Source organism: Rattus rattus, chromosome 5 (genome assembly GCF_011064425.1).
Source record: "Rattus rattus isolate New Zealand chromosome 5, Rrattus_CSIRO_v1, whole genome shotgun sequence".
NCBI classification, from domain to species: Eukaryota; Metazoa; Chordata; class Mammalia; order Rodentia; family Muridae; genus Rattus; species Rattus rattus.
Window position 1 is genome coordinate 132,537,471 of NC_046158.1, and position 20,384 is coordinate 132,557,854.

The 20,384-nt window shown below is 48.7% G+C and overlaps 2 protein-coding genes across 2 annotated transcripts; both read right to left on the reverse strand.

Moving 5' to 3' along the window:
* Window positions 1–1,804: 1,804 nt before the first annotated feature.
* On the reverse strand, window positions 1,805–4,533 carry LOC116902138 (putative testis-specific Y-encoded-like protein 3). Its single transcript, XM_032904466.1, has one exon. It carries the CDS (start codon window positions 4,410–4,412, stop codon window positions 3,408–3,410), a length of 1,005 nt encoding a protein of 334 aa, XP_032760357.1. The 5' UTR covers window positions 4,413–4,533; the 3' UTR covers window positions 1,805–3,407.
* A 2,625-nt stretch (window positions 4,534–7,158) lies between these two features.
* Plagl2 (PLAG1 like zinc finger 2) lies at window positions 7,159–20,368 on the reverse strand. The gene is made up of 3 exons (XM_032904467.1): window positions 20,246–20,368; window positions 14,812–15,184; window positions 7,159–12,126 (listed from the first exon to the last, which is right to left on the reverse strand). Exons 2-3 carry the CDS (start codon window positions 15,069–15,071, stop codon window positions 10,896–10,898), a joined length of 1,491 nt encoding a protein of 496 aa, XP_032760358.1. The 5' UTR covers window positions 15,072–15,184; window positions 20,246–20,368; the 3' UTR covers window positions 7,159–10,895.
* Window positions 20,369–20,384: the final 16 nt, after the last annotated feature.

A 20,384-nucleotide genomic window follows, 5' to 3' on the forward strand; every position in this document is an offset into this window, starting at 1 on the left:
CATGCTCAGAATAACACTTTGGTCTGGCAGCCCAGCTATTCTCGACTTACCCACCCAGCCCCGTGCATCTCCAGCAGGCGGACAACACACTGCATTTTCATACGTCCATGTCTGTATTTGCAGTTCGCCCTGCCAGAAACTCCCTTCCCCAGACTCACGTTTTCTTTTTATTTATTTGCATCGCCGGGGTGGAACCAGGGCCTCACACAAGCTAGATTACTAATTACTCTCATTGAGCTACAGCCCCCTGCCAGACACTGCTTGTTAAACTTTTGCCAACTCAAAGGTCATCTCGAGGCCAGCCATGGTGGGGCACACCTATCTATAATCTCAGCACTTGGGAGGCAGAGGCAGGCAGATCTCTGTGAGTTTGAGGCCAGCCTGGTCAATATTAACCAGTCCCAGGCACAAGCCACGGCTACATAATGAGACACTGTCTCGAAAACTCAAACAGGCCATCCTCAGAATTCTGTACCAGAGATGTCTTCCATTTCCTGTCAGCACCAGCCGGGTGAGCTGCTAGCCATGCCGGACAGAATTATGGCCTCTTTCTGAAGTGAGCATCGGGGGCGGGGTGGACTCTTGTCCTGGTGATTTCTAGGATTGACTTTTCACTTGCATATGTGACAAATTGTATAGTCACCCCTCATCGCCCCACCCCTCTCCACCCAACTGCAGTCCTTTGGGCAAGAACCATGCCCCGTTCTTTATCTTGTCAGAACCTCACGCAGCGCTCCAGCCCCCTCGGATGAGGTCACTCCTCCATGCTGATAATTGGGAGATGTTGAGCAGTGAACCATGGGAGCAAAACAGTAGGTGCATGGGTCCCTGTTCTCCTGAGTCATGGGGAGCCAGGGAAGAAAGAAGACAGGAGGACATCATTGCAGACTTAAGTGTTATAAAGAGAAAATTCCCGAGGTTGGGGCAGGGAAGGCTTTCAAAAAAATTCATAGTTAAGACTTGACTAAACGGAAGGACCCAGACTTGTATCTGAAAGAAAATTCCAGAAAGAGGAGGAAAAGCAAGTGCAAAACTCCAGAAGCTGGAACCTGTCTGATGCATCTCAGGATGACAAAGGGCAGAGTGTGTGTGTGTGTGTGTGTGTGTGTGTGTGTGTGTGTGTGTGTGTGTGTGTGTCAGGGGAGGGGAAGGAACCACTGAGCTGAGAGAAGGTGTGGGGAGGTCAAGAGGACCAGCAAAGGCAGGGCTTGGGTACTTGTGATAAGAGTTGGGAGGTTCCTTTGCTTGCCTGTTCAGTGAACAGGCTTTTGGAAGAGGAAATAATAGGACCTAAATTATTTTTCTGCCAGATCAGAAGGCATTTTCTTCTTTATCATAAATGTAGGAGATAAACCCTCTTCTGACTGCACAAGGCCACCCGGGAGCATTTCTCCATTTGGAAACAGGTCAGGTGTCATACGGCTCAGGAGGCCCAGCAGCACCAAGACCACCGTGTCAGGGCCCCTCTGGGGGTCACTCTCACAGTAACGATGCCCCGCCTTAATGCCTGCCAAATCACAGGATTCAAACTCTGTACTTAAGATAAAATTATAGTGCCAGACCACAGCTTAATAACCACAGTAACTAGTCACAGATGTCCAGGGGGGACAGAGCTGTTGTAAGGTGCGAAGCCGCCTTATCAATGTCGTCAGCTGAGCACAAGCCGGCCTGCGCGCTCAGCTCAGTGTTTCAGTAAAAGGAGAGATGCATGATGCATGGGTCTTACTCAACAAGCACGAAATGGAAAACACACCAACTTCCTGCCCATCCACTCTCATTACTGGACCAGAAAAGAGCCAAGACGTGGCAATATTGTGTTTGTCTTCTAATTTACAGAATATATTGGTGAATCAGAAGAAATGGAACTGGCAAAGACGGAGGCTTCTCCACTTCCGCCATTTGTGCCTCCATGTCCTAGGGAGCAGAAAGCCAGGCCTTTCATGAGATTGACAACCTGGAGGGGACTCGGAGGGGACTCGGAGGGGCAGGGCGGTTGGGCCGTCTTATCTACAGGAACCCATAAGGGGTAGGGGGGCAGAGGAGGAGAGGAGACTAGAGTTTCTTTAAAAGAACAGAGTGTAAAATGAAGTGGTTAACTGTCCCTGCCCTGGCCCTACCCTGTACACTCTGGATATTCTAAGCCTTGCTAGAGAAATCAGAGCGAGGGGACAGAGAGTACTGGCAGTTCATAGTTCAGTCTCCCGCACTGGAGACAGGTCCATTCAAGAAAGGGTCTCCATGGCTGTTTGAATAAAAATAGCAATCTCCAGTTATTTGTTGTCCGTGTGAGAGCCATGCCAGTGGAAACAGGCCCCATGGCCAGAAGCCGCCCTTCTCCAGGCCCCACAAACCTGGCAGCTTAAAAGCAGATAGGTGTAGGAGAAGCTAACAAGAAGTCTGGGTTCTGTGTAGGTTAATTTATTTAATTAATTAATCTTAATTAGATTAACTTATTTTACATAAGAGTACAATGTTGCTGTCTTCAGACACACCAAAAGAGGGCATCAGATCCCATTACAGATGGTTGTGAGCCACCATGTGGTTGCTGGGAATTGAACTCAGGACCTCTGGAAGAGCAGTCAGTGCTTCTAACCACTAAGCCATCTCTCCAGCCCTAGAATGAGGCTTCCTAAAGCACTCCCAACCTTGCTCCTTCCCTTGAAGCTAGCCTCTCATATAATCTCTGGTATTAGGAGCGCTCACTACACTGGCAGGTGACCCTTACAGACCTGAAAGCAGGCAACAGGGATGCTGGCAGACAAGGTAAAACTCCTCAAAAAGGCAATGGCCAGGTGTGGGTAAGGTACACCACAGGACGAGAAGAGCAGTATGATCAGGAATAGTGTACTACCCACTGCTTCAGGCCCTACACCTCACCCATATCTGATCGTCTGGCTGTCCACATTGCAGACACTCAATAATCCAGTTGGTAGGAGCTGCTCTGTCTGTGGTTCTGGAGCCATGGGATATCCAAGTCTGACTGACCACCAGGACCAAATGACACACCTTGGTTTGGGACAGTCAGCCCTTCTCAAGTGCAGCATATTTGAGGCCTAGCTTTGACGTGCTAGGCCTCTAACTGGAACTGGTCCTGGTGAAGCCCTGTGGATAATGGTGTCCAGTGAATGAAAGGCCATGTTTTACTTGCAGGTCCAGGCCACGCCCATGGTGACAGGACAGATCCACAGCATTGGATGCCTGCTATAAGTACAGTGGAGCATGAGAATCACATGATGTTGACACAGACCAGCATGAAGGTTACAGCCTTAGCCCCGAGTCCACCAAACATGCTGAGGAGTCAGAATTCACAGAAGAGAAAGCAGACAGCAGAGCACTGGCCTAGACATAGGTAGGTTGACAGGCAGAGAGCAGGAGTCCTGTGTAAGCACCAAGTTTCTGAGCAGGACTTAGCCAGACTGGAACCCATAGGGCCTTGGCGGAGCCTCTGCTGGACACCTTGCAAGGTTTGGTCTAGCTCTGTAGGGCCTTTGCCCCAGCAAGTAGTATTGCAAAGGGTTGGGCCACAGGTCATCTTTAAGGATCTGGGCCACCCTGTCAGCTTCTAGGAGGCTATGCTGAGAAAACCAGCTGAAGAAGCTTCGCATGGTGTCCCGGTTCCTATGTACTAAGGCCGGAGGTTCTTGGCCTCGGTGCCAGCGGATTCGAGTAGCAATGGCTACCACGCGGCCTGAGGATCTGCACTCATATTCCTTCACTATCACCTCGTTTCGGAAGTAAGGGTTGCTCCCAAATAGGAACTTGAACTTGCAACCTGTTCTGGTGTGCCTGAGCTCCCTCACCTCCAAATTCATCAGGTAGCCAAGCATGTCTTCGTCCCTAGGGCTGATCATAGCTGATAGCTGTGGGTGGTTCAGGAAGGCAGTGACCCAAAAGCCAGGAATGTTTTGGATGATGAAGCTCCTACGGGCCAGGTGCAACCGACGCATCCTCTCAAACCTGCGCACCAGCTGGAGGTGGGCCCCGTCAGACTGGGCACTCATGACCTCGAACTCCCACTGGATGGCCTCTAGAGGGTCCACGATGAGAGCCCCTAGGTCCAGAGGCCTCAGGCTCGCCTGGGCCTCCGCGACCCACTCCAGCTTCTCCCCCACCTGTGCAGGCTCCTCCGCGGCTACGCAGTCTTCCTTAGTCGTCACTTCCTCAGCCTTCCCTTTGGTCCCCACCCCAGTACCAGAGCCCTTCTCGCAGCCACCCAGCTTCAGAACGCTGGAGGCGGGGTTCTCTCCAGTGTTTTCTGGGGAAAGCGGTGCGGTTCCCGGGCTGGCTGCGGGGTCGCAGGGCCTAAGCGTCCCAGCTCCAGGGACACTGTTCCGGGCCAGGAGTGCATCTCGCTCTTGTATGGGTGGCAAGCACATGGCCAGCTCCAGAGCCCCGATCCCCTCGCCCGCCATCACCTGCTGAGTCTCTGGCTCGAGCAGCCAGGAGATCACCCTCAGGATTGTGGTATGTCGCAGTAGTGAGCTGCGAGCTTGCCGCAGGGTCTCCTCTCTGGGGCGAGCTCCGCCCCTTGCACCCCCCTGCCGGATGTGACTTGTTAGGGTCCCTCCACTGCAGGGGACGGGTAAGATGAGACCACCCGTGTCAAACAGAACTGGTTCCAGGTTATTAGAGCAGGTGATGAAAAAACACAGGGGCTGGTATAGACCAGGAAAAGGGCAGGCATTAGGAGTCAGGCTCAATTAGCAGACATGGTCGTAACCTTGCATCACAGCCAGCACAACAGAAAAGACTGTTTTCCTTTCCTGGCTCTTTGCAGCTTTAGGGCTGGCAGATGGGACACTTGCAGTCTTGCACAGGATGTATTATTTTGGCACAGGCAGAGGGGCTTACCAGATTCAAACTGGAAACTAAAGATAAGCCTAACTGTCAGGCAACGAAGCTGCTGGAAAGCCACTAGAAGGATCGGAGGCCAAGAAAGATCTAAAATTGCTGGTCAACAACCTGGGTCCTACAGGAGCAGCAGTCTCCTGGACTAGTGCCGATTGAAACCTGGGGGACCTTGCTTCACATGGCCAGACTCAAGCAAGGGTCAGCGCCAGCCATCTCATAAATAGGGATGTTAAAGGCTACATACATGTTGGCTGGTGGGATTAAAGAATCCCAGCATGCCGGGGCAGAGACCGCTGAGTTCCAAGACAGCCAAGGCTACAGAGAAATGAAATCTCAAAAAAACCCAAACTGCTACATACGAAGGGAGGTCCTGACTCAACCTAAACAAAAAAGTTCCCAAACAAGGTGACATGGCACTCAAGAGAAGGGGATGGGGCTGGGGATTTAGCTCAGTGGTAGAGCGCTTGCCTAGGGAAGCGCCAAGGCCCTGGGTTGGGTCCCCAGCTCCGAAAAAAAAAAAAGAACCAAAAAAAAAAAAAAAAAAAAAGAGAGAGGGGGATGGAGGTAGGGTGAGGTGATGACATATATCTTTTCGAGTTCGGGGCCACACTGCTCATCAACTTGACACACCTAGGGAAAAAAAAAAGAACCCAATTGAGGAATTGTCTCCATCATATTGGCCCGTGGGCAACTACGGGGCGCTTTCATGATTGCTAATTGATATGGGGTGGCACAGGACCCATTGTGGGTAGTACCATCCCTGGTCAGGGGGGCCTGGGCTGTGTAAGGAAAGGTATCCAAACGCTGTGAGGAGCAGAGGAGGCCTTGATGGAATGTTTATTACTGGTAAGGATCGATGCCTCAAACCTATAGGAACTGCTCAACCTCCCTCTGGTCCTGTGTAGGAATTCGGGTAAGTGTGCAGAAAGTATTAATTGCAGCTTGTACCTCCCAGGTATTTAGTTTTCTACTTGAGACTGCTTGTCCAGAGAGACCTCCTACCAACACTACCTTGCCCTTCCCTCTCGTGCTGTACACAATAAAATGTATGGCGGTTCCAATTGCTGCAGTTGGCTTGGCTTCAGCAGAGGGAACGCCACCCTAATCCCAGATTTTCACACCCGTTATCTGTCCTTTCCTCATTCTCATTCCCTTACCATTTCCAGGACCCAGTCCTCAGTGATAAATTGTAACCTGTAGGATGAAAGAAACCCTCTCCTTCCCAAGCTGGTTTTGGCCACTATTTTAACAAAGCAAACTAGGCCCCGGACACTTAAAAAAAAAAAGGTACTCTGGTCAGGGCCTGTGTGAGGGATGGCCTAGCATGGATGGAACTGTCCCTGCACTCTACAATCCAAGTGTGGCTGCGTTCCTGCGGCCTCAGCCCCCCAACTTGTGTAGGTCAGTACTGGAATGCCTCTCTCTGCCTAAATGTTCCTCCACAAAGCCTTCTGCCTCTTTCTCACCAAAAGACACCACAGCTCCCTCATCTGAACCCCCTAGACCTCTCCTAGGACACACACCATCTAGAGGATGAAGTAGAAAACCTTAGCTGGGGTTCTGACCCACTGCGGTGGTCAGTGAACACTCGTCAAGGGGAGGCTGAGATCAAAGATCAGCCCTCTGCCTTTGTACACCAAACACCTGCACATAGTCTCTAGGGCTAGACTCCTAAGTAACCACTTGGCTTTGACATCCGCTCCAATCTCCTAGATGGGAAAATCTCAGTGCAGAGGGTGGGGCCTGGGTTGATGACAATTTGTTCAGAGACAGGCAAAGCAATAGTGTCAGGCAAGCGTACATCAGCCCAGAAGCACTCTGTGTCTGAGCAGATTTGTAAAGCTGGGTCCTGGCTATCAAAACCTGAGCAGCTTGGGGAGCCTGACAAAGGTCTCTTCCTGTCAGAACAGCATGAAGAAGACATCTAGAATCACCACCCACCCCGAGACACTAAGGGAGAGCCTTTGTAGGGCTGAGAACAGTCACGACTGGACAAGAGGGCAAAGAAACTGGAAACGCTGAGACTCAGCACATTCGAGCCTCCGCATCAAAACAAGTGTGGACTGAACGACCTCTGCCATTTTCAGCTACATACACTCCAGTGTTTAAAGCTTGTTTGATCTGGGTTTCCTTACCCTCACTCACATCCAATATTAATTGGCATAACGAAGCCACTTACCTCAAAGACATTCAGTTAGGATCCTCTGCCTTCCCCACCTTCACCGGAACACTTCGGATGCTTAAGATTCCCATTCTTCACAATTTTCTGGCTCAACCCAACCCTTCCCAAATAAACAGACTCAAAACTGCAAAGCACATCATTCAGAAGTTTTTAATAAACAACTTCATTATAAAAACTTTTTTTTGAAAATTAATTCTGTAAAACATTGAAAAATCTACTTTAACAAAGATACGCCCTGTGCATTTTCTAATGGCTTATATTTTACAATTAAAAACCTTGTTTTATATAAAGCCAAAAATACTCCAAGAGGTTATTTACTGTGTTTACAAAGTGCTAGAAGGTTTTTGTCTTGTATTTTTCTTTCTTTAAATAATCTGGCATTCAGGAGTGGCTCTAGAGCTTCAACAAACTGGGAGTGAGGGAGGGTGTGAAGTAGTGTTCAGGAATTCTAGTGCCAGACATGCATGGGAGAACTGGTGGAGGACGCCAAGTTAACATCTGAAGCGAGGTGACAGGAACAGCTCCACACAGTCCAGGGTCACACAGTGAACACCCTTTCCACACCACAGACCCCACTCTCCAGTGGTTGCAGCCACTTCCTTCCACAGCAGGTTCAGAGCTCCAGGAGAGGCCAGGGTGAGGTCACAGAGAAATCTGGACTTTTCTGGCCAACACCTGCCTAAGGCAAAGTTTCTTATTACATAAATATCCTTGTTAAAAAGCAAAATATTGATCCTGTATAATACAACCTGTTTTTTTTTTTTTTTTTTTTTTTTTTTTCTTTTTTGTTTTTTTTTTTTTTTATCATGGAGAAGGGGTAGAGAAAACAGCTACCAAAAAGGGAAGGGGAAACTTAAAGGCTACTAAGGGAGGTTTAGGGGATTTCAACTTAGGACAATATCTATGAGCAAAAAGCAATCACACCTGCTTCCCGGATTTGCATTAACAAAACAACATGTGAAGTCGGGGAAAGACACGCTGGTGCACCCTGCCCTGCCTCCCACCTGTTCAAGATGGTGCTAGGATCCTCTGAGCCGACCCCTGGGCATGTTAGTCCCTGGCCCCAGGACAGTTCTCAACTCTGACAAGCTGCTGTGCAGGTGAAGAGGTGCTGTCCCCTTGCAGTCAGTTCACTGCTGACAGGCTCAAGGACATGGCAAGGAAAGGGACATCACTCTTTTCTGGTCCCTGATTGGTCTATGCCACATGCCATGGCTCCTGTCCTGGGCATATGCCCCTCTGGCTCTCTTGGCCTCATAAGGGGTACTTCAATGAGTCTGGGCACCAAGTACAGGATAAAATTATTCCTATCTTTTAAAAAACTGGCCAAAAAGGCTCTTTTGGGTGGTAGGTTGGAGAAAGATTTAAGAAGCTGCAGGGTGGTTTGTGGTCCAAAAATTGAAGGCAGATAACCAGCAAAGTTCACAGTGACAGGAAAAGTCCTTAGAGTGAAGACTGAGAAATGTAGAGAAACAGGAAGGATAGATAGGAAAAGACAAGGAGGAAAGACCAGAGGTGGGAACAAGGCCCCATTACCAGATCTACAGTCGATGCTCTGCTGTCCTATGAGCACCAAGAGAAGGTCAAGCTCAGGAGGACGGGTCCTCCTCAGACAGCCCAGAACACTATGTCCTGTGGCTTGAGGCTACTGGCTTCTGAGACTGAGGCTATAGGGAGGTGGTAGGAAGGGTAGAGAGGGGCCTGGGTCTAGTGAAGACCAAACACAAGGAGAATGGCAGCAGTGAGTCCCACTTGGATTCTCACACGCCATTTCCTGTAATACGAGTCCCAACAACATGCATAGCATGCAGGAGATGGTTGCGTACCAAGGTAGACGCTTTTAAAAATAAACCTTAATTAGTCCCTGGGACTCATTGAAACTAATCTTTAGAAGCAAATCACATAGTCTGATTCCAATCCTGTCAGACATATTTATATCCAGTTGTCTTAAAAAGGTATTCCAAGCTACCTTGCTTAAATCAAAACATGCTCATTCACTCCACATTGCTTCCATATAAGGGCCAGGGAGCTAAACTGAAGGCTTTCACCTCAAACAAGGAGTACTGGCCTGGGCTGAAGCAGGAGTCCAGGTCTTGGACCTGCACAGTTCCCAACAATAAACTGAAGTGAATCTAGACAGAAGGGAGGGGCAGGGAAGAACTGGTGGGAGATTGAGGCAGTTCCTAGGTAGTCTGTCCTGAAATCCTAGTGGAGAAGCCAGCAAAAGGCACCACTAACACAAGTGCCCAGGTTGCTGGCTACATCTGTAGGAGTTAACAGTAAAGAGGTAGAAGTGTGTTTCTGAATCAGAGAGGTGTCTCAAAAGGTCCCACAGTGGTGGTCCCTGAGCTGCCTCCCTTCCATGCATGGGAAAAACCCATACAGAACCGAGATGAAATGGATTAGGAATTGTTCAGCTGGTTCTGGGCAAGGGCTGTACTGTCAATGACAGAAAGCTCCAAGTCAGCAGAAGAACTAGTAATTTCTTGCAAGAAACATTGCTAGATACTAGGGGCAACTGAGGGGACCATGCTGAGTGGAGAGCAAAGACAACAATGTACCATGCCCAGAGTCCATGGGTACTGCAAAGCAGAGAAGGGGAAGGGACACTGGGTAAGAACATTTTGGTATGAGAGGCAACAATGATTTGATAGATTAGGACTCAACTATCTGCCCAATCCTAACTTTCTAGAAACTCTTCTTCCGACAGTTCCATTATGTCCTGGAAAAGGACAAGCAGAAGGGAAACAAACGAAGGGCTCACCCCTCTCCTCTGCTATCCAGCCCAAAGCCCAGAACCCCTCCTTCCAAGACAAATAACAGCTCATGATGTCCAGGGTGGGTTAGGGACTGAGGAAATGGTGCATATGGGATGCCTTTCATTTCTTCCCCTCTCCAGTTCAGGAGGACGAAGGTGTCATGATGTACTTGGAGAAAACCCAATTACAGACCTGTGAGAAAGCTGCTCCAATCTTCTTGCCTATCTCCTGTGGGCACTGCCGTGGAAGGCAGGAATAGAAGCAGTCATGGAAGATGGCAGAAACTGAAGCAGTCCAAAGTCAGTTTATTTCCCCACGGGGGAAAAAATGTGACCTCAAGTGAAGAGAAGTCAGCAAGACCCGACTCCGCCTTGTAAACAGGGCTCCAGTTAACACCAGGTACCGAGTGGTTCAGACTGGTGGCAACTGAAATGGACTGGTGGGAATGGATTCACGGTGTGTAAACAGTGTTCACTGCAATCACTCTAAGGCTAACAGTGTGGCGAGGGAGGTGAAATGGTGTGTCGGAGGTGACTGTGTAAACGGTACCGTTGCTGAACAACACTGACTGAAGTGGAGCTGTTGGTAGATGGGGTGGGATGGCTGAGACTAGAGGCCCTCTTTCTTGCCTGGTAGCTGGAAGCAGGTGATAGTCAAGAGACCTTCCGCAGCAGGGACTCAACAGTCAACTGCTGGAGTGTCTGCAGGTTGGGACCGGAAGGCAGGTTCTTAGGCTATTTCTCTTGAGGTCATATAAGGTGAAACCCTCTGTCTCCAAGAGGCTTCCCCTTCTCCAGACTGAAGGTGGTTCTGACGCTTTGGAGAGGCAGAGGGCTAAATATAGCTCCCAGTTCAGATCAAAAAATAAAAGTAAAAATACCTGAAAGTCCTATGATAGATTGTTCATGGGGCTGGGTTCAAGGATCCCTCTAGACTGATCCTGGAGCCTGAACCCCCAAACCAAGTGCTCCATATAGATACTAGAATTCTCTTTTTGAACCCAGCTCTGAAAGCTCAGCTGCCTTCATGGGGGAAGTGGACGGGGTGGGTACTTAGGCTCCCTGGCAGAAGCAAAGAACTGAGTTGGGGGATCTTCATGGGGGCTACTGGAATGCTTGGTGGAAACGAGGCAGGGTGGTGGTACTCAGGCCAGAGGTGAAGACAGGAGGCAAGGAGTGCAGAGGCCCAAAGTTCAGGGGTCCCCCAGCTCCAGCGGAATCTTGAGGCTGAGCCTGCAAAGTGGTGAGCAAAGGCTGTGCCTCAGCTTGGGAGTAGCCCATGACCAAGCCTCCTGTGGCCCCTGGTGGGTTACATGGGGGTAGGTTGAGCGGAAGAAAGCCCAGTAAGTGGGAGAAGTCCACGTTAGCAGCGCAGAGGGCCTCAGAGAGGTTGGCGGGACTCTTGGTGAGCAGTGCTTCATCTAGGAGGGCTGCAGCTGCCGCCGGCTGAGGTGAGGCGGGCTGAGGTTCAGCCGATGAGAGAGACAGGCTTCCAGGAAGCTCTGCCAGAAAACTATCCACCTCCACTTTGGGCAGTTTGTCGGGCAAGTATGAGGTAGATCCAAGCTGGTATTTTGGAGGGAGCTGAGCTGAGGAGGAGATAGGAGAAGATTCCAGAGGGTAACTCATACCCATGGGCAGTGTGTTGTGCACCAGGGAGTGTGGCATGCCCGCACTGGGCATGGTAGGGATGTGGGCACCATACATACCCATGGGCAACATGCCAGGAAAGGCCTTAGCCCCCATCACGTCCCGAGAGGCCATGCAAAGCACAGGGCTCAGCTCTTCCTTTACGCTGACTGCAGAGCCGCAGCTAAGTAAGCCTAACATGTCCACTGGCTCTGTCTTGATCTTGAGCAGTTCCTGTGAGTGGCTCTTCTTGACATGGCGTGTCAGATGATCCTTGCGGCCAAACCTCTGGGCACAGTACTGACACAGGAAGTCCTTACGACCTGTGTGCACCACTAGGTGCCGTCGAACATCCTTCCGAGTATAAAACCGCCGGTCACAGTGGTCACAGGGGTGCTTCTTCTCCTTAGCACCTCCTGCTACCCGGCGTGAGTGAGCCTTCAGGTGCTCCAGTAGGGCCTGGGTACTCTCGAAGGTCTGCAGGCACACCTTGCAGCTGAGATCACCACTGCTGGCAGCATGCATGGCCAGGTGGCGACGGTACCCCAGCTTTGTATTATAATTCTTACCACATTCAGAGCAGTGGAGGGCCTCCTTGTTGGGGTCATGGGTCTGCAAGTGGTTGCGCAGATGGTCCTTTCGGTGAAACATCTTGTCACAGTACATGCACTGGTGGGGTTTCTGGGCTGAGTGGGTGGCCATGTGCCTGTGGATAGGAATGTTAAGATGGAGAGAAAGCTCAAAGAGGGGAGTTCAAAAGAGCTAACCAGACAGCAGATGTCTATTAACGGGAAACTACATATGAAATCTTCAATAAAGCAATGCAACAGAATCCTGTAGTAACAATATTCTACCAATATCCCTTTAAAATCATATGTGTACTGTTATTCTTGGCAGCACTGGTCTTAGTAGCAAAAAAATTATGAACCATCTAAATTTACTAACAGAAATGGTTACATAATTGCTAGGTCTGTAATATGACTCCAATATTTAAAAGGTGAGCTTTACATGTACCTTCAAAGAATAAGCTTCTTAGAGACATAAAGAAAAAGGAATAGTACACAATAAATGGTATTCCCTACATAAAAATGCTTGCTTTTGAGTGTTTACAAATAAGAACCTGACATCACTGGAAACCTGAGGGGTAGGGGAGAACTGGACAGCTTTGATGGACTTGGTGGAAACCTTACATTATAGCCTTTTAATACCTTTTGAATTCTGAGTCATTTTGTGCACGACTTCCTCTTCAAAAGTTTACATTTAATTTTTTTTTAAATGATACAATAAAGGGAAAAGTGAAATACGAAATGTATGTAAACTTCCTGATCTGGAACAAGTTCCCAAGACATACAAGGCCCAGTCAAAAAGGAAGTTCAACAGTGCATGTAATACAATCCCCTTTGAGAACCAAAAGAATACACATTTGAATGTCTACAGGATCCATAAGAAATGGAGAGGAACAGCAGTGTTTAGTGTGAGGACAGCTCATCATTCACTGTAGGCCCATTTGTCTGATTTCAGCTGCCTGCCCGACTGTTCACAAGCTCCTGTTTGGTTGGCAAGCAGCTCAGAGCCCAGGAACTGGCTTCCTAGCTCCATATACATTCAGAAGCAACTCACCAAGACTTTAAGGCCCACTACTTGCCAAGCTGTGGGTGAGATGTTGTTAACCTTGTTCTCTAGCTAAGGGTAGAAAGCATCAGGTAGTCCTACCCATCAGTTAATGGCAGAGGTATTTAAACACCGACCCTCTTGAGACAGTACATCATAGCTGTTTAGTACCCCATGACCTTTTCTATACACAGAATCATCCTGTGTTATGTGTGTTTATGAAGGTAATTTTCAACCTCCTGTGACATGCCAACAGGATGCCATGTAAAAGGTGATGCTAAAGGACTCCATCTTGTTTTCTTCATTTTGCAGGTAAAGGAAATAAGGCCCAAATAAGTTCAGAAACTCAACAAAGATCAGGGCTCTTGCCTCTTGGACCAGGAATTTTCTGGCAGCTTCCCACTGGTACCCAGACCACCACTAACCCTGACTAGGGTCCCCTAAGACAAAGAAGCATACAGAAATAACACATTCCCAAGTCCACACAACTGTCCCAAGGGCAATCCTGGCCTCTATATAACCCGATGCCTATCTTGGTTTCTTCCTATCAACTGTTTTCCAGATGAGGAACTGGGGCTCTTTCTGTGGTCATCGAATTTTATTTACATGTTTACTGTCTGTCTCCACTATTGAGAAAGTACACTCAAAAGTTTTTACTGTGTGTAAAAACAAACAATAGCACTCACATCCTTCTTGCTCACTCTTCTGTCCCTAGCAATGAGCACTGTGCCTGGGACATAGCAGGAGATTAATAAACAATAGAGAGATGAATGGCTAGACGCATGGGGCAGTCTACCTCATATGATCAGGGCCAGTGGGTTCCGGTTCAGGAAAGGCAGGGGGTCAGGTCCCTTCCCTAGCAAAGCTGCTCCTATCTGCCTAGCAAGGGCTTTCACATTCTCTTTCACTCTAAGTAAGGTTTCTTGGGCTTACACATTTCAGGAAAGGAGCTGCCCCACAGAACAGCAGGGACTCTACAGAGACAGAAGCAACCATCTGATTAGCAGGCTGAGTCAACAGAAGTAGCACTGTGGGGCCAACAAACTCTGCAATCCTGGCTAAGGCAGTTGAGCCCCAGCTTTAAAATGGACAGACCGGACCAAAGGATCTCCTTTTCTCACTTCTGGCTAAGACTCTGATAACCTGCCCGAGAGGACTGGAAAATGCTATACTGAAAAATGTTGAGTCTAATTTGTTCATAGCTTTATATTATACTCATCAGATTCTGGTGTCTCAATAAAAATATAACCATTATTTGAGGGAATGAGGCAGAAGCTTTTAGAATTCTAGGCTAACTTGGGCTACACAAGGAACTCCTGTTTCAAAACAGACACTATTTTTGTTTGCTTGATGTTTTTTAAAAAAAGTATATACATGTGTTTAAGGCCAGAGGGCAACTTGCAGAAGTCAGTTCTCTCCTTCGACTACGAAGACGTCAGGAACTCACCTCAGATTGCCAGGCTTGGCAGCAAGCACCCCTATCCTCTAAGTCAGCTCATTAGGGCCTGGGTGTTTCTGGTTTTGTTTTTTAAACAAAGTCTCACTCTGTAACCCAAGCTAGCTTTAAATTCACATGACTCTTCTGCCTCGGCCTTGTATAGGATTACAGGCATGAGCCTCCATATCCAGCTAACCACTATTATTACTACTCAGTGAGTGACTTCAAATGGTTAGAGTTCATAGTATACTTACAGGACAACTTTACCATTCACTCTCAGTGGAGTCTGGCTGTGAGTTCTGGGAGCCTGGGGACTGAAAGAGGAATGGGAGTGTCACCTACCTATACAGCTTGTACTTGGAGGCAAAAGCCTTGCCACAGTGCAGCTGAGGACAGCTGTATGGTCTCTGCTCCGGATGGGGGAGGCTGTGAGGCCTTAGCTTCTCCCCATTTGAGAATGGTGTCCCCGAGATTTCACATTGGCACTTCACTTGACTCTCTGCCTCCCGGCCCCGAGGCCTGGGAACTAGTTTCCAGCCCACTTCCTCCTCCTGCTTTGCATCTTGAATCCAGGGAGGGACGCTGGTGAAAAATGTGGTCATGGCAAGGCTAATGGCAAAAGGCCATGTTATTCAGAAAGCCTCCCCATCAGTTCACATGGACTCTCTGCTCGGTCACAGCCTCCAACGCAGCCTTCAGAAAACAGTCTCTTCACCTGAAACATCAGAGCAGCTGGTGTTAGGAAGCCCTGGGCCAAGAGAACACAGGCTCTGCTACCAAACAACTCCCAAGCTTCCACCCAGCCCTCTCCTCCCACTTACAAGTGGTGTGATTTTCCAACAAGCACTTGCTTCCCTGACCTGCTTCCTTACTTACAAAACAAACACTACTTCTAAAAGTAATGATATCTGGAGGTCAATGCAGCCATGCAATAAAGCTGCCAAGCGTGCTTGGTGCTTACCAGGGCTCAGCGAGTGTTATTACTAGTAACTCTAGGCTAGAAGAGACAAGGTAATCTGAGGAACTAAAGCTCAAAACACTATACTTTCTCCTCACTTTTACATCCTTTCCACAAAGCTCAGGTAGCTTTCTTCCTCCTCCTTACCATATCCCCTTTATTTGCCTTCTACTATTCCCTTTACCAGAGGCGCTAAAGGAACAATAACATCCAAAAGGCAACAGAGTGAGAGCCCTTCAATAGGAAATTCAGACCCAAGAGCCAAGCCCTGTTCCACATGTGTTTCTTAGCAGAACACTGACATAGGAAGGATCTTTCTAGGGAAGCGACAGTGGCCTCCCAGAATTTTCCCTAAACTAGTGCTGGTCCCACCCTGACCTCTACCACTTTTCTGGATCCTTTGTTCTCCAGGCCCAGCTTAACCAAAGGCACAGTTGTTTGTTTTGTTTTGTTTTAAACCACAAAAACTCAAAGTGCTGAGTGGTCATCCTACAGACTGAGGGCACACAGGCGCTTTTTCTACCAGAGACAGAATCTTGGATTTGAATTTAAGGCTTTTCCACCTGATGATTATTCTCTAAGGGATTGTACCGCACTTATTTCATTTCCATAACCTCACATCTAGAGAAGGAATCTCAACTTTCTTTTAGATGAGTAAACTACTCATTAAACTTAGGTTGATTCTTGGGAGTTTAACTTATATACCCAGAAGTTCTAGTTTCAACTGGGTTCATCACTGTCCAGAGAAAGGAGCCAAAACATGAAATCTGACCCTTCCTCTTGTTGGTAAAAGTGGTGTGGTAAGGAAAGAGAGCAACAGTGACACCACTCCTTCCTAACAGTAGCTCAAATATGAGGCTTTTTCATGTGAAGAGAGCAATGATGGTGTATCTGGAAATTGGCTATAAGGATCTGAGGAGAGCTTCAATGCACAAACTAGCTGTAGGCCATGGAATGCTTGCTCAGCTAATTAGCACCTGCTGCTCACAGAGACCATTCATCCAACAGACTGGCCATGAACGAGATGATAGTATCAGCGGGTTCATGCCCCAGAGAGCTTTGCTCATCATAACATGAGCTACATCCTGTTCAGGAACCATTCCTTTTGTTGAAGAAACATTGCAATGTAATATGACAAACATTTCCCCATCACAAGTGGGGATTTGCCTAGAAAGATCTCCACAAATCAAGTACTAGGAAGGGCAAGAAATCACTGAAAACTAGACTCGCTTGAGCCTTTTAGTTATGCTGGTCTATCTGCCTGCTCACTATACACCTCAAAGGCCTCTGATGGTTGGCTTTCATTGTTCAAATTCCCCCATCCTATGCAAGGGTGGAATTACCTGTTTATAATAACAGCGATTACTATGTACCTTGGAACTGGGTAGAGTGAGCTCTGAGTATGCACGTCTAGTTTAGAGAGAATTTCTCTACCTTCAAAAAGCCAAATTCTGCTCCAATTTCATATCTCAGCCTCTGGAAGTTGGGAATAGCAGCTAGAGGAAATCAAGTCACATAACTCTGGTTGACGCAAGAGGGGAGCCTAACTCTGGAAATTCCGCACAAACTCAGAAAGAGAATGGTACATCCCCACCTCCCACACGTCCACCTCATCTGTTCTGTTGAACATGCACAAACAAGACACAGCAGTTTAGCATGCTGCTACTGAAAGAGTGAGTAATGGGCTTCTAGGAAACAAGCTGCTAGTGGCTAAGAGGAGGTCATGAGGATGCACAGATAGAACCAGAGGAGGAAGGTGGGCACCATGTGCTCTTGATCAACATTAATGAGGTTATGGCTTTAAAAGAAAAGAGTCACCGTCATCCTACTCCCCTTGGCCTCTGAAAAAGCACCGCGAGAAGCTTACCTACAGTGGCCAGCAGGCTGCTGGGCAGACACAGTTGCTGGTGTTACCTAGGAACCTTTTGGGGATCCAGTCTCACTTTGTGTTCTTTGTCTGAATACTTCTTTGATCCAGAAAAACTCCTGGATTTGACTCATACAATCTGACCTATTCCTTCAGACTTCTTGTCAAAACTGTGAAAGAATTTTGCTTCTCTTTCAAAGCTGTTCTTCTGGTCTCACACTCTAACCATAGCTATGGAGAAGCTGACAAAACCTGTTTCCATAAAACAAACACAATCCCTCCCAGTTACTGGTATAACTCAGTGTATTTTCAGCCCAAGAGTCTTCTGGCGTCTGATCTGAAGGGGGAGGCAGCACGGAAAGAACCTTGGACTTGCTATCAGAAGAGCCACCACTCACTCACTGGCTGTGAAACCACAGGCAGGTTACTTCAGTTCTCTGAACCTCACTCTTCTCAACTTCTAAACGAGATTCATTCTCTTAATGTGTAAATGTTTTCTAGAGGACGAGGTGAAAAGGTACCACTGAGAGTGACATAAAATGCGAACACACAGAACTCATGAGGGCCACAGCTCTGCTTCCACTCTACAGAGTGCTAAGTATAACTTCTTTCTCCCTCTTAGTGTTACTTCTCATGCCTCAAAGTCAGTTTCCTTCCCTTCCCAACATCTCAGAACTCAGCCTTCCTCTTTTCCCTCACTGCTAACCCTCAGTACAAACACAAGGCCTTTACCTCCTGGCCCAGAGTTTTCTTTTGTCAGGATGGCCACTTTATTACACCCTCTTCTATTATAGCTCCATACCCAAAGTAAAAGTGCTTGCTCAATACATCGTATGGCCTTTGGAAGCTCCTTTCTGTCGTCTGTAGGGCTGTGATGTAGGCTGCCCTCTGATGAAACTATAGTTTTTATGGTGTTACATCATCTCTATAGAAACTGCGTTCTTTCTCCATTATTAGCCTGTTTCCTCATCTGTAAAGCTAAAAATACTTACCTCACAGTCTGGTTGTAAGGATTATTTTAGTCAGGTATGCAAAAAGCTCAGCAATGGGTTTGGCCTGCTCTAAGTTGGCAGCATAAGAAAGCTATCATCTAGGTCTCTGCACTGAGTTGCATGTTCACACCTTCTGCTGCCACAGGCCAATTTTCCCAACTCTCCCCATCAAATACTGTTAAGCTAGCCGGCCCACTCTGCAGCAAGGAAAGGGTTAATCTCTGAGTGTTCTTAACTAAAGAGACCCACAGAGGATTAACAGCTCCACTTCAGTGACTACCCTAAAATAGCTTTTATCCCTCCTGCCCAAGAGCTACTTGGGGATCTGAAGAACTCAATTCAACACCTGCCTAGGAGGAAACACACCCAGAAAGGTTCTTGGAGGTGGAATCTATCCTCAAAAGAACTTAAAATAGCAACTGGGAAATTATAAATAGCATTAAAGGGGAAAAGAAAACATAATAGGCCTTGACCTGGGCAACAGAAACAAATCCAAAGGCGTACTGGTTGGCTGGAAATCAGCGAGAAGGAAAGGAGGAATGGGACGAGCTGCCCACTTCCCAAGGCCAGCGCACACACAACGCTCGGGAATGGTGGGAGAATTAAATTACAGGGAGGCCGGAGAGTCTCAATGACTTGCATCATTCCAAGAAACATCAAACAGGATTAACAGGGGTAGGATTTACTCTCGGGCTGGTAGTTCTTCTGTCAGTGTAGATGGGCCTCTTTGGAGTCCCTTTGATTCCCTATTTCCTCAGATTCCCGCTGCCTCCCACCCCTGGGGAGGCCTTGAGCAAATGGCTGCAACTCACTCCAGCCTCATTCTCACCTACCACCCCTCCCCAACTTAGCAGCCTTTCCCCCAGGAGGAGAGGGTTAGAAACCAAAGGCCAGACTTATCACAGCCCCAGGCTGACAGGTGGAAAAACACACAAGCCAGGAGTCGGTATGCTTGCAGGTGAAAGCACCAACTTCCAACAGCAGCCAGGAACACTGACTCCCCCACCCCGCCCGGGACCCCCATCTGTCCCAAGCTGGACCGAAGCATGGGGCTGAAGTTGTAGGAAAACAGTCTGGCCCTTGGGCCAGGGGATAGACCACCCTATTTTGTGGTGTGAAATGTTAAATTCTCCCCACGATTGGAAGGTGGAATGGAGAGTGGAGAGGAGAGACGGGAATTCAATAGTAAGTCTAATAGGATCTGGGACGGGAAGAGCAAGCATGCACGGTAAAGAATTATAAGCACGTTATTTGGGTCTCTAAGAGACCACCACGGGAAAGAAGTAAGGAGATTCTAAAGGTCGAAAGAGGGCTCCACAACGAGTTCTCTGAATTTCAAAAGGGTGTAGAAATATGACCCTCCCGAAGGAAAATGCCTAAAGTTTCCACAGTGATCACTGGGAAGGGAACTTCAGGTAGGGCTTTATTTGGGGTTCTTCAGCCCGAGGTACTGCAGAAAAGCCCGAAAGCAGGTTTATGAAAGTCTGGAAAACGAAAGAGCTTAGAGCGGACTATTTGGAGCAGGAAAAGGAAGGTTATGTGGGTCGGGGTAGGCGTGTCCGAGGGTGGGAGCAGGTGCAGCTTATCGGTGCCCCCCAGACCGCGATCCCGAGGAAGGTTAGCTGCGTGTTATCTGGGTCTCCAGGGAGTCTTGGGGGGTGGTGGTCCAGACTAGGGGACCCTCAGGCTGAGTTTCCAGGTCTAGGAATGGAGGGAGCCTGAAAGGCTTGTTCCGGTCCCCTGGGCACAGGTCTGAGGTCCGGGGAACGTTTTCGTCACCACGGGGCCTATCCGGGGCCCGGCTAGCGCAGAGGGGCCCCCCAGTCAGGGGTGTGGGCGACCGCGCTGGGCGGCCCAGAGTGAGGGGTGCCGCCGGTCCGAGTGCCGGGCGTGTGGGAGCAGCGCGACGGCCTCCCGCCCCGCTCCCCACCATCCCCCAGGACCCTCGCCGGCACTCACTGCGCTCGGGACCCCGCGCTGCGGGCCGGGCCGCGCTCGGGCTCCGCCAGGCCCGCTCAGGCCCCGGTAGTGGCGGCGGTCGGGCCATTGTGCGGTGCATTGTGGGAGCCGCGCGAGCGGGCGCTCGGGTCGTGGAGGG